The sequence below is a fragment of the Trichosurus vulpecula genome, chromosome 9 (assembly GCF_011100635.1).
Source record: "Trichosurus vulpecula isolate mTriVul1 chromosome 9, mTriVul1.pri, whole genome shotgun sequence".
Classification (NCBI taxonomy): Eukaryota; Metazoa; Chordata; class Mammalia; order Diprotodontia; family Phalangeridae; genus Trichosurus; species Trichosurus vulpecula.
Window position 1 is genome coordinate 59,904,024 of NC_050581.1, and position 18,237 is coordinate 59,922,260.

At 48.9% G+C, this 18,237-nt stretch overlaps 1 protein-coding gene across 4 annotated transcripts; it reads left to right on the top strand.

Moving 5' to 3' along the window:
• Positions 1-7,321: 7,321 nt before the first annotated feature.
• TPM2 (tropomyosin 2) lies at positions 7,322-17,914 on the top strand. Of its 4 annotated transcripts, none has more exons than XM_036738912.1 (9): positions 7,322-7,756; positions 8,821-8,946; positions 12,307-12,440; positions 12,547-12,664; positions 12,833-12,903; positions 13,621-13,696; positions 14,094-14,156; positions 14,346-14,415; positions 16,367-17,913. In XM_036738912.1, the coding sequence occupies exons 1-9, from the start codon at positions 7,643-7,645 to the stop codon at positions 16,447-16,449; spliced, it is 855 nt and encodes a 284-aa protein (XP_036594807.1). In that variant the 5' UTR covers positions 7,322-7,642; the 3' UTR covers positions 16,450-17,913. The 4 variants fall into 4 exon arrangements, with proteins under 4 accessions (XP_036594807.1, XP_036594808.1, XP_036594805.1 ...); XM_036738913.1 differs by lacking the exon at positions 13,621-13,696 and adding an exon at positions 13,169-13,244 and having other exon boundaries at positions 7,462-7,756; positions 16,367-17,914; XM_036738910.1 differs by lacking the exon at positions 13,621-13,696 and adding an exon at positions 13,169-13,244 and having other exon boundaries at positions 7,462-7,756; positions 17,706-17,914.
• The last annotated feature ends 323 nt before the right edge of the window (positions 17,915-18,237 follow it).

Genomic DNA, 18,237 nt, shown 5'->3' on the forward strand with positions numbered 1-18,237 from the left:
AGCAGGCACTGCACTAAGTGCTTTACAAATAGGATTTCATCTGATCCTCACAGGAACCCTGGGAGAAAGGCATTGTTATTATCCCTATTTTATAGTTAAGCAAACTGAGGCAAAGGTTTGGGGTTAAGTGACTTGCCCAAGGTTACACAACTACTAAGTGTTTGAATCCATATTTAAACTCAGGTGTTTCTGACTACATGTTCGGGACTCTATCCACTACGCCATCTAGCCTTCTAGAAAACAAGCTCAATTTCAGACATGTTGAGTGGTATTGAGACACTCAGGTGGAAGTGCCTTACGGACAATTGGAGATTTAGGGAAGTAGTTCAGAAATAGGGACCAGAATGGATAGATTTGTGTGTCATTTGCAAAAAAACAAAAACAGTAGTCGAAGTCTTAGAACTAGACAAGATTTCCAAGGGAGACTATAGATTAAAAATAAGGGTAAGAACAATATATCTGACAAATATTTGGTAAATACAAAAATCCAGAGCAGGAGAAGTTAGAGGAATAGGGAAAAAATAAAGAGAATGTGGTATATCAAAAGTCAAGAAGGCAAGATTATCCGGTAACGGTAGGTAATATTATAAGCTCTAGAGAGATCGAGGATGAGTATTGAAAAATAGCCTTTGAATTTGGAGATTAGGCGGTCATTTTACTATGAGAGGTACAGTTTTCTAGGGGCTCAGAGAGGGGGTAAAGCACATCTGGTTGGAAATAAGAAAAGGTTTCATAGAGGAGATGGCATTTGAGAGGGACCTTACAAGACTGAAGAGTTTTGATGAGAGGGAAAACAGCCATTCCAGATGGGGACGGAGTAAGGCAGAGGTAGAAAGGAGGTAACAGTCAGCCTGACCAGAGCTGAGGGTACATTACTGATACCAGATAGAAGGCTCTTGAATGGCAGACTAAGGGGGGTTTATTTAATTAGGTTCAATAATAGAATATTTGATTTTTCTTAAGCAAAAGAATGACATGATCTGAGTAGTTCTTTAGAAAAATGGGTCTGGTGACCAGGTGTAGAATGGACTGAAGTTAGGAAGCAACTGCAGTAATTCTGGCAAAAGGTAATAAGGACTTGAATTAAGTTGGTGACAAAGGGACTGAAGGTGGAAGGGATGCTATGAGAGGTACTTGGAAGAAGACAAAAGAACTTTGAAAAAAACTTGCCAACTGAATAAATGGTAAGGGGCAAGAGAGAGGAAACAGTGAAAGAAATGACCTCGGTTTTCATCGTGAATGCGAGGAAGATGAATGGTGTTATTAGCATAAATGGGAAAGCCTGGAGGAAGAGGAGCTACTTGGACATTTTGGGGGGAAAGGAAAATCCTAAATTCCTTTTGGAATATACTGAATTTACAGCACAAAAGGAAATGGATAGCAGGCGAGTGGAAATGCTAGTCGAGAACTTGAGGACACAACTAGAGATATCTACATAGAGGTGGGGGATCATCCACATAGAGGTGAGGGCTGAAAGCATGGAAGTGGATGAGATCATCAGGTAAGATCCTATAGAGAGAAAAGAGAAGTTGAGCCAAGGTAAAAAGTTGAAGGACCCTCTATGCTCAGGAAACTGGAAAAGAAAAGAGGAACCAGTGAATTGCAGAAACTGTCAAAGTTAGAGAATTTCAAGAAAGAGGGTGGCCAAGAGGAAGGGATGCTGCAGAAAGGTCGAGAACAATGAAAACTAAGAAAGTTCCTTGGAGATGGTTGCTTGGAAGGTCTCTGTCGACCTTTGGGGCAAGAAATGAGTGAAGAGGGTAAGACTAAAAATTGAAAAAAAAAACCCAATCAATAAACATTTATTAAGCACCTACAATGTGTCAGGCACTGCAGTACTCACTGGAGAAAGGGAAATCTTGAGTAAGGACCTCCAGAAGATTAAAGGGAATGGGACCAAAAGCACAGGTGAAAAGGTTAGGAAAGGAGGAGGGATAAGATAAAAAGGAGAAAAGCCCGAGGGAGTTTAAGTAGGGAAAGAGGTCAGGTCATTTGTTCAGAGTGAGTTGGATAGGGTTGGGGTTAGAAGGAAGATTAAGGATCATGAGAATCATAGAACTGGAAGGGGCCATAGGAGTCATCTACTCCAACTCCTTCATTTTACAGTTGAGAAAATTAAGGCCCAAGGAGGTTAATTTGACTTGCCCAAGGCTACATAGGTAGAAAGCATCAGTGGACAAAACACTAGAATCTGAGTCAGAAAGAACAGGGTCCAAATCCTTCCTCAGACACCTACTAGCTGTGACTAGCAAGTCACTTAATCTCTCTGAACCTCAGTTTCCTCATCTGTAAAAAGATAGGTTCAGGCTAGGTGGTAAGTCCCTCCCAGCATCTAAATCTATGAACTTATGAATCCAGGTGTTCTGGGTTCATAGAGCCAATATTCTGGGGCTGGAAAGGGAAATCACAAGAGGCGAAGAGTCACATGTGATAGCTTGAGTGTATTGGTTCATTCCTGCCCAGGGTTTTCTTCATAGCAGAGTATGGATATATATAGAATAAAATAGAATATATAATGTATATGTGTGTGTGTGTGTATATATATACTGACGAGATAGATAGATACATACATGCTGACTGGAGATATGTGTGTATGTAGGTATATGTATATGTGTGTATGTATAATATATATACATATTGACTGGAAGTATGCATATCTCTCCAGTCAGCATGATTTAACACTACTCAGAGGCCTAGGAATAGAGAAAGTGGACAGCCAAATGCATGCCTCTTCCTTCACACCTATTCTCAATGGGGACTTCTACTCCTAATCCCCGCGACTCCTTAGCTGGGTACTCCTTGTTCTCCATTGCCATTCCAAGAAATTGACTTTACCACAGTCACTCAAAAACATTTCATTTCTCAAAGGCTGAATCATCTACTTCCAGAACATCTTCTAGGATGACTTCTCCACCATGTTTTATAAGCTTCCTGTCCTCTCCGTTACCTCGTAAGGAATTATTTGGTACTAATTGTTTTGTATTATACTACGTGAGCAGCAATACTAGAAACTTCACTCCCTTGGCATTACTCCTAGCAGTAGTCAGACACTTTCTGGGGATTCAAGTCTATGAATTAAAAAACCCAGTTGGAGTATGGTGCCTCTAGAGCAGGCGCTACGCTATTAAAAATTAGGGGCAAGAACAGACTTCAGACGAGGTCATATGAGATCAGACTGAAAATCACTGACTGCATCTTTGGAATCTGACATCTCCAAGCTTCTGAACATTGTTTCTTTGGGACTTCCCCACCTCATGTCCTCAGCAGAACTTTTTAACCTCATCTATACCTGTGGAATTCTGCTCATTCTGCAAGGTTGAAATAAAATGTTACCTCTTTCATGAAGCGATCTTTGGCCTCCCCACCCCCAACTCCAAACCCAACCAGATCCCTTTGCCCTCCTAATCCCCACTGCCTTCTGGTATAGTTCTTTTCTGTGATGCCCTATCTCCCCATTAGACCATAAGTTCCTTAAGGGTAGACCAGGTCTTGCCTTTCCCCCAATATGGCGCCAAAGGCAAAGAAGGAAGCCGTTGTCCCCTCCAAGAGAGGAGCCAAGTCCAAGGCCTTGAAGGCCAAGAAGGCAGATGTTGACGGGTGTCCGTAGCCACAAAAACAAGAGCAGAGCATTCTGCACCTTCCGGTGACCCAAGACACTAAGACTTCAAAGGCAGCCCAAATACCCTCGGAAAAGTGCCCCTAAGAGGAACAAGCTTGATCACTATGCCATCATTAAGTTCCCCTTGACCACTGAGTCTGCTATGAAAAAGATTGAGGACAACAACACCCTAGTCTTCATTGTGGACGTCAAAGCCAATAAGCATCAGATCAAGCAGGTGGTAAAGGAGCTGTATGGCATCGATGTGGCCAAGGTCAACACACCAATCTGGCCTGATGGAGAGAAGAAGGCCTGTGTCCAACTTGCTCCAGACTATGATGCTTTAGATGTTGCCAACAAAATTGGAATCATCTAAACTGTGGCCGGCTCTCCCATTTCACCGACGATAAAAATTTTCCTAGTACAAAAAAAAAAAGTAGACTAGGTTTTGTTCATCTATGAAAAGAGGAAGGAAATAAGTCTTTATATCACACCTACTATGTACCAGGTACTGTGCTAAGTGCTTTTAAAGAAATATTATCTCATTTGATCCTCAAACAATAATCTTGGGAGGAAGGTGTATTCATTTTACAAGTGAGGAAATGGACGCAGATGGAATTTCAGTGACTTGCCCAGGATCACACAGTTAGTAAGGATCTGAGGCTAGATTTGAACTCAAGTCTTCCTGACTCCAGGCCCAGCGCCTCTGTGCCACCAGCTACCTCTAGGAGAGACATCTAAGTGGCCCCCAGTACATAGCACATAGTAGGTGTGGAATAAATAACTATTGAATAATTTAAAGAGGTGAGTTAGAGGTAGAGGGAAAACCAGTGTGATCTTTGCAGACTAAGGACCTGAGTAATCTTCGGAGGGGGTGACCCAGGCCCAGAGAAGAAGGGGAGGCAGCAACAAGGAGCATGAGGAATAGGTTTATTGGGGTGTAGGGTTAAGTATCTCACTTAGCCCCTGGCCCCCAATCAGAAATAACCCACCTAGACCCTCTCTTCAGTTTCTTCAACAGCTTGAAGCATCTTTTAAGAACAAGGCACCAAGTTAGGCACTTTCTATTGAAAGATAATGTAAGATACAGTCAGGTAATTCCCTGACTTGGCATTGAGAAGAGCTGGATTTAAATCGTAATTTAGATATTTACTAGCTATTTAACGAAAATCTCATTTAGCCTTTCTGGGTTTAAAATTTCTAATCTATATAATGAAGAGGCTGGAATAGATGGTGTTTAAGGCCCCTTCCAGTTCTAAATCTCGGATCTTTTATAAAGGATTTCTGCCATTAAAGGGTCTAATGGGGAAGGCAAGGGAGTATGATTTGCATACAAGTAATGACATAAGGTTAAACGTTATAGACCTATTAGAATTATAGACATGTCAGAAGAAATTTGAAGGAGAGATCTCAAGGGAGGGATCGATTTAAACTGGGTGGGAGGCAGAGAAAGTAGGCTGGAGAATGTGACGAAGATGTTGGGGAGGGTTGGAAAATGGAGTCTATTCTAAGCATGGGGGCTGTCTTAACAAAGGCAGAGACAGAAGGCAGGATATAAGAGATCTTGGTTTGTTCTGCTCAACAGCAGTTCTTTCCTAAGCAGACCAGTCCCAGTGACTGTAATTAAGAAATCAGGGTCAAGCATCTACTTCCCAGAGGATGGGCCACCCCAGCCCTTAGTCCTGTGTCTCCCAACTGCTCCCCACCCCCATACACAAGCTATATGCTCACGCCATGAACCTACACACAGACTCTTAGCATCTCACTAACCATGGAATCTTAGGTTTGCCACATCCTACCCCTCCACCCCCATGACAGAATGGGATGTGGGCTGGCTGATGTCTCTCTCCCTCTTGGGCATTTCGGCTTCCTTCTACCGAGGTAGTAGAATTCAGCAGTGGGGAAAGACCTAGACCTTGTAACTTCAGCATATGTCCCCTCCCGTGGATCCCCATCGTCAGGTCGCCAGCTCCAAACCCTAAATGTCTTCTCACTCCCAGAGCCTTGCTTAGTTCTCTTGAACCCCGCCATCCCCTCTTTTGTCATCATCCTTGGGATTAAGACTAAAAATACATAAAAGCGGCTTTTCTTCTAGCCCCTGCCCCCACTTCTGGAACTCTAGACCACTATTAGTTCCCCGTGGGCCCCCACCGAAGCCCTTGTCCCTGAAGGGTCTCTCTTCGTGGCAAGATCAACTGACCAACCCCACCCTGGACTCCAGTCCAGGCTAGCTCCTGGAGATGCATCCCCTCTTTTCGAAGGGTTGCTCCCAGATCTCCCCTTTTCGCTAGAGAAAGAGCAGAGATTGGGGCGGGGGGGGGGGGCATAGAGGAGACTCCCTGATACTAGCACCTCCCCCGTTCCTCCCTAGCCTGGCTCCGCCTCTCCGCGGAAAATGAACCCAAAAAAGGGCCGAAAAGAAATTTCAGAGCAAAGTTGGCCTGCGAAGCTGGAGAGGCGGAGAGAATGGGAGGGAGGGAAGGAGGGGGGGAGTAAGCCGAAGAGAGTGGGACGGAGGAAAGGAAGGGACGATGAAGAGGGGTGGGGGGGCGGGCCTGGGACCAGATGAGTGAGAGCGATCCCCTCCTAAGACAGTGTCTAGGGACAGAGACCCAAGGTGGGGCTCCGGCTGTCTGGCAATCTCCGAGTCGGAACTGGGGTGAAGGGCTCCAGCAGCCCGAGGCATCGTGGAAAAAATGCGGGGCACGTGGGGGAAGGGGCGTGTTCCAGTGCCAGAGGGAGGAGGGGAGGAAAAGTGAGGGAAGGGGGAAGGGAAAGGAATAGAGGGAGGGGAGGACTACTGTGGTCCCGAGTGTGAGCCGTTAATTGGGAGGTCCGGGAAAGCCGGACTGTCGCGGAGAAGGATCCATCGCGAGTGTCTTGCCAGCAGCCTGGGGTCTGGGCGGGAAGGGCACCGGTTCTCAGGCTAGGATCACACTCCCCAGCTGGACGCCTCCAGTGTCCAGATTGCCCGGCCGGATTTCTGGCAGCCCTTCGCAGCTCCATTCCGCGCCAGCCTCATTAACCCCCAATGTTTGCCTCGCGCCCCTCTTCGCCTCAGTTTCGCCCTAAGGTCCTTGGCAGAGACATTCCCGCCCCATCCCAAAAAAGCGAGGTGGGCCAAGGGAAGTAACCGAGGTTTTCGGTTTCAGCTCTAAGTAGCTGCCCTCCTGCTCCTTGCTCTTCTCTCGTTTTCACCAGAATACCAAACTCAAGGGGGAAACTGAGGCACGTGGAGTGCGGAGGCTAGGAATAAGAGCTGCTCGTTCCTGACAGCTTCCCAGGAGACATTCTATCCGGGGTGGATTTAGCGATAATATCTAAATTAAGGGTAGCGACTGCTGCAAGCCGAGGGCGGGGGTAGGGGGATGGGGGGCAGGGAGTGACTGCCCCCCGCCAGCTGCGCTGAGCTCACGCCCCGAAATAGCCCCAGGGGCCTCAGGCGGCAGCTGCCCAGTGTCACTCAGCCCGGACCCCTGACCCTTGGTGCTTTTTCCCTCAAGACCCCAGGGCCCCCTGCCCATATTCGGAGCATACTGTGCTGTTCCTGGGGGCTTCTCCCCGACTCCACTTCTCCCCATCCCTAGCCTCCTCGAGGGTCAGGGTCACAGCTCCAGACCGCAAACCTACAGCCCAGGTCACTCATAATGGGCGGGGCCAGGGAAGAACTAAGGGTGGGGGCAGTTGTGTCAGAGAAGTTTGGGGTGATCCGGAGGGGCAGCTGTGAAGGTAGGGGCCTCAGAGGTAAAGTCCCTACCGCCTGCGTCCTCCTCCCCTCTACACGCACACCTCATTTTCTGCCCCTCCCCCTTCTGCCCAGATCTTGCTTCTGCCCCTACAAGGTTCGGGCGGCTCGTGGAGGAGGGTCCCGGGTCCCCGGCTCCGCCCGGTCCCTCCCCGCCTTTTAGGCGGTGGCTCTGGGCTGGGACGTCTCAGTGCCTCTCGGTCCGTACAGCCAGTCGTCTGCCCGGCCGTTCCGACCCAGGTCCGCACTCTGCCCATTTGCCCTAGCTCGGCCCCTCCAGCCCACTCCCAACCGCAGCCATGGACGCCATCAAGAAGAAGATGCAGATGCTCAAACTTGATAAGGAGAATGCCATCGACCGAGCGGAGCAAGCAGAAGCCGACAAGAAACAAGCCGAAGACCGCTGCAAGCAGGTGGGGCCCCGAAACTCTGGACTGTGAGCCCCAAACCTATAGCACCTCATCCTGTCCAGCTCCCAATCCCCTCCCCAAATACTCCATCCTAGGCTCTCTCTGCCCCCTTCTTCAGACCTAACCCTCACCAAATCACCCCTGGAACTCATCCCTCCATATCCAGGATGTTTGAAGTGGGCCCCCAATCCTTCCACTCACACTGTCCAAATTGCCTTCCAGTTTTCTCAGGATCCCATCTGGAGATCCCAGGTACCCAGATACCCACCCACCACACACACACACACACACACACACACCCTCTTCGTTTTTCAATTCTGATCCTCATTATCATCCCTAAGCCCCAAATGACTCCCCAAATCTTCATTTCACCCCCTTCACAGTGGCATTATCTTTGAAGTAGGATAAATACGCCAGGCTTGCTGACTTACCTGAAACAATTCACTCATTTTCCTGCCCTGCCTCCAAGATCTCCATTCCTTCATTCCCATACCTCTCTCTATTCCCTGTCATATCTTACCCACACAACCCAAGACCTTCTCCTACTGTACCATATATACACACCCCAAGGCCTAAAAACCTTCTTTCTTGTCCATATCCTAATCTCTGCATCATGCTATCATATAGATCCTTCATGAGGCTTTTACCCTTACTCTCCAACATCACTCACCATTCTGCCAAGTCTAGTGACCTTCTTGACTTTGCTTTCCTCATTTGTAAATTGGGGGATTTGGGTTAGATCAGAGATGGGGAACCTGTAGCCTTGAGGCCACATGGTGGCCCTCTAGGTCCTCAAGTGTGGCCCTTTGACTGAATCCAAACTTCACAGAACAAACAGTACTTGAGGATCTAGAGGGCCACATGTGGCCTTGAGGCTGCCCGTTCCCCATCCCTGGATTAGATCTTATCTAGGATCTCTCACCTTTCAGGATTCTAAACGTCCCTCACCTCCGTAGGACACTCTACATCCCCTCAACTGACAACACCCCCCCTTCTCAAACTCACTCTTTCCTATGCCCTGATCCTGCTGCCCCAACCCAACCTGATGGAGATGTGTCTATCCCCAGCTGGAGGAAGAGCAGCAGGGACTCCAGAAGAAGCTCAAGGGGACAGAGGATGAGGTGGAAAAGTACTCTGAGGCTGTGAAAGATGCCCAGGAGAAACTGGAGCAGGCTGAGAAAAAAGCCACCGACGTGAGTATGTGTGTGAAGCGAGTAAAGAGCCGGGGCCACAGGTCAGTCGGTCCAGGGAAGAAGAGTATTCAGGGCTCTCCCAAGCTCTCCCCAAGATCCACAGTCTGCTTTGGATTGTTTGCATTAGAGTAAGGGAGCAATCGGACAGATTATCTAAAATTATAGGTAAACCACTGCCACAGATAGCCTCCAGTGCATAATGGAGAATATGACTGAATATGGAAGGAAGACAGGAACATGGAGCGGATCAGGGTAGAGGGCAGGGAAAGAGGAGTTTAAGCAGATAGGAACAAACCCAGAGACAGGGACTGGAAGGAAGGGGGAGGTGTACCAGGGATCAAAGGATCGAGTTCTGGGTCAAGTTACATGAGTGAGTGACAGCCCCTGAGGGGCCACTAGAAATTCCCCAGCCTTGACCCCTGGCTCTGGCTGCCTGCTGCCAGGGGCAGTGACATTGATCTAGGGTTCGGTCCCTGCCCTTCAGTGGGCTCATGCTCCCTTCCTCATTTACCCTCATTAAGTTGTCAGCTCCGTGGCCTTGCCAGGGTCCAGGGCAACAGGACACAGGACCCATGGGTGTCCGGGTAGCCAACTTGGCCAGCCCTGCCCCGGGCCCCACTCCACCAATATCTGCCTAACAGAGACCTCCCAACACAGTATAATGGATAGGGCACTGGACTATGAGTTAAAAGACTGAAACAAACTTGCAGTGTGACCTTAGGTAAGGCAATTACCTTCCCCAAGCCTTGGTTTTTCTAGTGGATGAAAACAATAACTTCTGCCCTGCCTTACTTCTGGGCAGTCGTGAGATCAGATGAGATAATGTCCATTAAAATACTTGTATACATTGGCGTACGTGTCTTGTAGCTATATTTGGAATCACGAGAGACTTGGGTTCGGATCTTTCTTCTGGCATTTGATTAGCATGGAGACCATAGAGAAGTCACTCAACTTCTCTGAACCTCAGTTTTCTGACATGAAAAATGGGGAATACAGTGGCTAGGTCATTAAAGAACCCAATGAGACATTGTACATTGTAAACCTTAAAGCACTCTATTAGTGTCAACTACTATTATTAACACAAGAGCCAGAGATTGCTAACCCTATTATTGGTATTGCTATTATTAACATTTTAAATTTATTGCTAATTGTTCTTTATACCCTGAAATCCCTCAGTATTCCATTCCCTGTGCCCTTCCCCGTCTTCTCAAACCCCTCCCCCAGCCTACGCCCTTGGTTCCATATCAAGCTTGGACCACTAGGGAAGGAACTGACCCGCAGCTGCTGGGTGGGGGGATGGGGGGAGACGACCCCTCAGCCATCTGACACCCTATAAATAACCCTGGACCCTGTACTGGAGGCTGGCCTGGAAACCTAAGGAGCTGGGGTGAGGGGGGGGTGGGGCCGGGGGAGGACATAGTGGGAGCTGGAAGGAACAGATTGGAACAGGCTAATGGAATCAAGATTACCCCCATGCATTTTAGGGGTAGATGGTGGTCTGAGGACCCCCTGGCTTCCCAGAGTCTCCTTCCAAGGAAGTATCTGCTTCCAGAGAGTCCCTTCCCAGAGAATCATATCCTTGTCTCCAATTTCTCCTAATTGCGCCCTCCCTCAAGTGAAATGTGAGGTCCATAGAGGCAGGGGGTCTTGAGAGACTTGGGAGAAGAGACAGAAGAGAGGAGACCATTCAGGTTTCACAGGATGGAGGATATAAGGGCTGCTTCCAGATCTCCCCTTTTCACACGAGCAGGGGCAGGGGGAGGGCTGGTTGGTACTGGAGTCATAGGTGGGGATAAACTGGGGATTATAAAGCAAGAAAAACAATCAAAGCTGATTTGTACACTTCGAAAGTAAAAACCAATGAGGGCCTTGGCTGTTAACCAGAGGGAGAAAGGCCAAATCCTGGCCATTCTCAGTAATTACAGGAGAAGGCGAAACCTAAATATCACATGGACTTGGATGGATGATATTGCCTGAGAGCCAGCCTGTCCTTCCTGCCAAGTGGTCACCTCTTGGTACCTCTTCCTTCTTTTGAGCCTTTCTGTCTTTCCTGTCCTGTCCTAGCCTAGTCCTTTCTCTCTCTCTCTGTCTCTGTTTCTCTCCCTCTCTGACTCTGTCTGCTTCTGTTTTTACTCAGTATTTCACTGCCCATTCCTGTTTCTCTCAGTGACTGTGTCTCTCTCAATACTTTAATATCTCTTTGTCTCTTTCTCAGCATCTCTTTGTCTCAGTGTCTCTCTTTTTGGTGCTATCCCAATATCTCTGTGTTTCTGTCTCTGCCTCAGTGTTACTGTCTTAATATCTTGGTGGCTCCTGGCCCTTTGACAAAGGGTCTAAGTTCCAGTCCCACCTCTGACTCTTTACAAGCTCTGTGATGATGGCAATTCTAAATCTGTTTCCTCTGCTGTAAAAGAGAGATAAAAGCCACTACCTACCTCATCGTGTTGTGAGGAAATCCCTTTGTAGTCCTTAAGCTCTATACAAATGTGGGTTATTCTCAGTGTCTCTCTGTCTCAGGATTGCTTTGTCATTCTCTTTCACAATATCACAAGGTCTCTGCCACAATCTGAGAGTTTGTGCCTACTTCAGTTCAGTGCCTACTTCATCTTTCTCCATCTCACTCTCTTAGTATTCCTCCTTCTGTCTCTGAGTCTTCAGATTCTGTGGGTTTCTACACTGGGGCTGAAATATTCTGGTGGCTATAACTTACTTACAGAAGAGAATTTATCTGGCACCGGTGATATTATGTAAAAATGGGAAGTCCCCACTCTGCCCTGAGCTCTGGGGCCTGAAAGGCTTCCTGGATGGAGGGAGGGCTCACTCAGCCTCTTCTCCTGAGGCAAGAAGAACTGGGGAGGCATCAGTCACAGAGGCTGGGCAGGGTAGGGTCTCTGGGTGTTCACCCCCATCACAAAATGTATTCTTTATGGTCTGCCTAGCCTAGGGGTCTTGGAGTTCAGAGTCAGAGGTTTCTGGGGCCCAGGGTAAGTCACCCTGGGGCTCTGTGTCAGATTTCAGTGCCAAGGGCCCCATCCCTACCCCACTCCAGCAATCCTGTGTCTATAAAGAATACCCAAGCTATAGTACCCAAGTGATGGAGAGGAAACAGGAAATAGGTATGAAGACAGTAGCTAAATGTTCCCTTGGTCTGATCTGGGGATCAGACCCCACTGTTGCCTGTTCCCAGTAGCATAAGGGAGGTCTGTGTCCCAGATTGAGGAATGGAAATCTGGGTTCTTTCTGGCCAGATCCACAAGTGTACTTGGCCAAGACCTTGGGGGAGGGGATGAACTGAGATCCTCTGACCCCAAGTGGCCGTAGGCAAGGTGTCCCTAACCTGTAACCTCTTACCTACTCTAGGCTGAAGCAGATGTGGCCTCCCTGAATCGGCGTATCCAGCTGGTAGAGGAAGAGTTGGACAGGGCCCAGGAACGTCTGGCCACAGCTCTTCAGAAGTTGGAGGAAGCAGAGAAAGCAGCGGATGAGAGTGAGAGGTCAGTGGCCCGTTGGCTTTTCAGGGGAGGGTGCCCCCCGACCTGTGGAAAAGCCAAGGGCCTTTTCCAACACCGGTCCCTTCTTTTTCGCTCCTCCTCTACTCAGAGGAATGAAGGTCATTGAGAACAGGGCCATGAAGGACGAGGAGAAAATGGAGCTTCAGGAGATGCAGCTCAAGGAAGCCAAACACATTGCAGAGGATTCTGACAGAAAATATGAGGAGGTAAAGGCTTCCTGATGCTCCCTGGCACCCCAGTGCTAGCCCCAGAATTCCTAGTCCCCACCAGTCCTTCCTCTACTCGGACCCCACCCCCACCCCAGTCCTTCTAAACTGTCCCAATATCCCCATGACACCTCCGAATATAACCTGGGTCCCCCACCTGCCCCTCAGGTGGCCCGGAAGCTGGTGATCCTGGAAGGGGAGCTGGAGCGCTCAGAGGAGAGAGCAGAAGTGGCTGAGAGGTGAGGAGGGTGCCGGGAGAGAGATGAGGAGGAGATGGATGTCAGAAGTAAGGACACTCATGGGGGATGAGGTAGGGGGAGGGGCCCACCTCTGAGGACAAAAGGTGGTGAGGGGCTCCAGGAGTGATGGAACAAGGATCCAGGATTGGGGTGGGGGGTCCTGGGACTCCCTGTCACAGGCTTGGGAGCCCTCAGTGATAGGCCCTATCCTGTCCCCTCCCCATACACTCACCTGCTTCCCTGCCCCCCACCATGGCCCCCCCAGCCGGGCCCGGCAGCTGGAGGAAGAGCTCCGAACCATGGACCAGGCCCTCAAGTCCCTGATAGCCTCGGAGGAGGAGGTAGCGGCCTGTGGGGTTGGCTGGGCAGTCCCCCTGGTCTCTCTCTGCATCTTTGCACTGTGCCACCGCTCATCACTCCTGGCCCTCGGGCTGCACTGCCACCCGCTTGGGGGAATCAGGATGGATTGGGTGCTTGAGTTAGGGTTGCTATGACGGATCTGTCTGCTCTCCTGCTCTCAGAGTCTTTTCTCTTTTTCTCTTTTTTCCCCACAATCTCCCCTCCGATCCTGTCATCCTGAATCCCTTTCTCACCATCTTGTCTTCTTTCCCTGTTTTTCTTCCCTCCACCCTGCCTCCCATCACTCTCCTTTGTGTTGCCCCCACATCTGTCTCCCCACTGTCTCCTCCGCTCCTTCACATCCTCACTCCTGTACAGTAAATGTGGGGACCTAGAGGAGGAACTGAAAATTGTTACCAACAACCTGAAATCCCTGGAGGCCCAAGCGGACAAGGTTAGAGGGGGCTGGAGAGGGGTCAAGGTTGCGGGCAGTGAGAATGGGTCGATTGAGGATGAGGCGGTGAAGACTAGAAGGAAGTGAGGAGGTGGTGACAGGGTGAGGACAGGAGAGATTAAAAATAGGGGAGGGGAGGTGACAGCATAAAGATGAGGACTGGAGATGGGGGGATAGGGACAACGGAGTCACAGCCTGCCTCTGTAGAAAGAGTTGAGCCCAGGGAGAAGGGGATGGATAAATCGAGCCAGATAGGAGCCACTGAAGAAGGTATACTGTGTGCATCCTGGAGTGATGGTAAAGGGATGAGAGAAATAACCTGTGGAGGGTCAATGGAAGAATGAGAGGCCTCTCTGGAGACAGAACAAACACTGAGCATTTTTATGTTATCCCAAAGTATTCCACCAAAGAAGACAAATATGAAGAGGAGATTAAACTGTTGGGAGATAAACTGAAGGAGGTGAGAGCTCCCCCTTTCCCTCCCCCCAACCTCCCCCTACTCACCTCCTCAAACCCATGGTACCATCCTTAGCCCCCTGCGTGCAATAATAGACCCCCTGGAGCACAGCCTGGGGCTGAGGCAGAAGAAAAGAGAAGGGCCCCCTCAGAATGTCTGACTCTTCTCCCCCCACTTCTCTTCCCCACCAAGGCTGAGACCCGTGCAGAGTTTGCTGAGAGGTCTGTGGCCAAGCTGGAGAAAACCATCGATGATCTGGAAGGTAAAGGGAACCCCCCCCCCAAGAACCCTGTGTTCAAACCCCATTTCTCCTTTAGATCCTAATTCACTAGAACCCTTTCTAGCTTGGGTAAGATGACCAGAGATTGTACTGCCCTGGCTTATCCTGCAAGAATCCAGGGTCACCCTTACACCATGATGAGGTATTGATTGGGGTAGAGATACACAAGATAAAGCCCCTTTATCAGAAATAAAACTCTTGGAGGAAGGACTAATTCCCAATGCTCGTACTTCAACTCTAAGAAAAAACTACTGCTTAGAACAAGACTTAAAGAAACACAAGTGTTCAGGTACCTGCTGGCACCTGCCTTAGCTTAGATACCCAATGTTATCATCAATTGTTTAGACAAACCTTCACTTTCCTTTTTATTTTAAGTCCTTCGACTTTCAAAAAACCTGCCTCCTTGGCCTCAGGACAAGCTTTGGCCTTTATGACTCGGGCGCTTTCTTTTTTATAGCGGCTGGCTCTGGCTTTACAAGTTAACAAGTGATTACTGATTAATTACCCTAAGCTAGGTGGAAAGAGATCACTCGAGTCCAAAGGCTTTAGTTGGAAACCTAACTCTGCCATAAACTCGCTGTGTGACCTTGAACAATCACTTTACCTCTCTGAGACTGTTTCCCTGTGTGTAAAAACAAGGGGTTTGAACTAATCCCTGGAAGCTCCCTTCCAGCTATAACAACACATGAATTTCAAAATCCTATTTCTGATTCAAAGGCTGTTCTCCCCTGTTGTGTAGCCTGCCAGCTCTCCAGTTCCTTGGAAGCAGGAAAAAAAAAAGCCACTCCCTAATTCAGAACTGAAACTAAAACTTAGTGAATATGAATAGCTACCACCGAGGCATCACGGTGGGGTGACAAGGGCGCTGGAGCTGGAGTCAGAGGCTTCCTGATTGTATGACCTTGGCCAAGTCTCCCTCAGAGGCTCCTCCCCTCTAAAATGAGGGGGATTTCATTCCATGGCCTCTGAGGCACCTTTGGACTCTAGATCTGACCCTGTTATAGTGTTCCTTTGTTGGAAGGTGGGGTGAGGGGCTTCAACTTTCCTCTCTCATGGACCCCTTTGGCAGTCTGCTGAAGCCTATGGATCTCTTCTCAGAATAATGCTTTTAAAGGCATAACATAAAATATATATAGGACCTCAAATTGAAATATAGTTATCAACTTTTTTTTTTAATAATTCATGGACCCAAGTAAAGAACTCCCCCTCCTGTTTTGTTGGGATAGTCCTCTTTGTCTACTGGGCTCCTAGCCCACCTGCTTCAGAGAGAGAAGACAGCCCCTACACTGTGATGCCCCTGGGTTTCTGCTCAATAATGTTGGCATTTGGCAAGAGTCAAATGGCTTCTCAAGGAGTTTTGACCTTTTCTTCTTCTGGAAACTTTTAAATATAAATTAAATAATGCAGAACATGCAATTTTTTTAAACATCTAGAACCCAAGTTTCTTCTCCCAGGTACCTGCCCCCACCCACAAATTCCCTGTTGTAATCCTGGTCCTAAAGCCCATTGGTATGGGACTCTCCAATGAGGCAGTGATCTCTACCGTTAAGAAGGGAGTAGCATGCCAACGGGCTTTGAGATTGGGGTAACACTTTGAAAAAACCCACACACAGAAGCTACCTGAGTGGAGCAGAAGCCCCTTAGGGGAGAGGTGAAGGGAGGAAGACCAATTTAGGTGCAGAGGTGGAGAACTGGGAGGGTGGGGATGGGGAGGGAGGAGTTCTAGACTAGAACCCTAATTTTCCAGACTATTTTCTGGCCTGTCCATTGCTCTCTGGCTCTGACTTTCATTTTTTTCTCTTTCCTTTCCTCACTTTCTTCCTGTCCTCCTCCTTTCCTGCATATCTTCCCACCCCTTTCCTATCTCACCTTCTTTATCCCTCCACCAACACCCTACCCCACCCTGACCCTGACACCCTCCCATACACCCCAGATGAGGTCTATGCCCAGAAGATGAAGTACAAGGCCATCAGTGAAGAGCTGGACAACGCCCTCAATGACATCACCTCCCTCTAAGACCCGAGCCCCAAATCCCTGGACCTGGCCCTCTCTCTACTTTATCCCTCTTTTCTCATCTTCTTTCCATTCTCATGGGGAGGTGGAGCAGGAGGAGTCAAAGCTGCTGACCTTGCACAAAAAGCCAGGCTGGGGCTGGGGGGAGTCTGGCCAGAACCACCAATGCCCCCACTCCCACCCCACCTGCCATTCACTGTCCATCCATCTATCTATGTCTGCTATTTAATAAACTTTCGACTTGGGCTGCACTACGTTTCTCTCCCCACCACCTCTGGCATGGATCACTGAGCACTCCCTGTGACCCCTACTGACCCTTGGTATGCGCTCCATACCAAGCACCCCTCTAATCTTGTATCCCTATGATCTAAATTGATTAAAGACTCTCTCACTGAGCATCCCTGTGAATCCTACAGAGCACCACTGTGTTCCCTACTAACCCCTGTACCTACCACAGAACAGCGGTCACCTTCCATTGTAGCTGTCACTCTTTAACCATGACTTGCACATATATCACTGATACCCTAATACCCGTAGGATCTCACCAAGCACTTTCATGACTCATGCCAGTGTCACCCCAACTCTACTGCTGAGCACGCTTGTGCACTCACACTTACCCAATGGACACAGTCATAACCTCACCTGGGGCCCAAGGCAATGAATAAAGTGCAGGGTGGGGAGAGGGGTGCTATCCAGGGAAGGATGGGTGAAGCAGTCTCTCAAATGCTAAAGGGACAAGCTTTTCCTCATTCTAAAGATCTATTTCTTGCCTTTGAGCCTGTCCCTGCCTCTGTCTTCTTAAATTGATTCAGTTTCCTCTTTCAGGAACTTAAGTACATAAAACACTTGGCAACTCTCTTCTCCAACCCTTCCATAGAGGGTGGGGTGGCATTGGTATCTCAGGTGACTAACTAAATTGTCTGTGTCTCTGTTCCTGTTTCACTTTCCTGTCTCCATCATCCCATCTCCCGTCTTTTACATCCATCTGTGTGTCTTTTCCTTCCTCGTCTCCACCATATCACCTTTGTGTTTCCACTTCCTGCCGCCATGTGTCACACATGTTTCCTTCTCCTTACCTCCCCGGCATCTGTTGCTATATGTTCTGTTACCTCCTGTATTTGTCTTCCATGTCCTCCTCCTGCATTCGTGTCTGATCCATGTATCCCATGCCCTCATCCCATCACTACCATGTTCCCCTCATACTCCTTTGTGTCTCTCCCTATGTGTCTGCCATTCTTTTCCCCCACCCCCCTTCACAGAGACCTTGGCCAGTGCCAAGGAGGAGAACGTAGAGATTCACCAGACACTGGACCAGACGCTGCTGGAACTCAACAACCTGTGAGGCCCCAGCCCAGCCCAGGTGGACCTGGCTGCCCCCAGCCTTACCCTCTCTTCCCTCATTCCCTCCCTCCCTGCTCAGGGCCCCCTTCCCTGCACTTCAGACCCATTAAAACCACCAATTCAACAAGCATGAGTTATTTCTTGATAGGGGTGGAGGGGAAGGTTGTCAGAAAGAGTTCTGGAACTTGGAACAAAGATACCTGAATGGATTTCCTAGTAACACTTGCGTCAAGTCCTTCTGGGATTCTCTTTCCCTTCCCCTCTACTTATTACAAATCTGGGAGGGGCCCCCATTCAGGAGGAAGGGAAGATTCCAAGGGAACTCAGGCTCCCCTGGAGGTTTGCCTTGCCCAGACATGGGCACATGAGGGCAGAATATCATTGTGTAACCTGACTGCTTCACACACCCAGATGATCTTGGTCACTGGCTATCTGTGCCTTTCACTGGAA

Coding starts and splice junctions, on each gene's coding strand:
- TPM2 (XM_036738912.1), top strand. CDS start 7,643: ATGGACGCCATCAAGAAGAAGATGCAGATGCTCAAACTTGATAAGGAG. Junction 12,441..12,546: donor GCAGCGGATGAGAGTGAGAG/GTCAGTGGCCCG, acceptor TCCTCTACTCAG/AGGAATGAAGGTCATTGAGA. Junction 12,665..12,832: donor CTGACAGAAAATATGAGGAG/GTAAAGGCTTCC, acceptor CCTGCCCCTCAG/GTGGCCCGGAAGCTGGTGAT.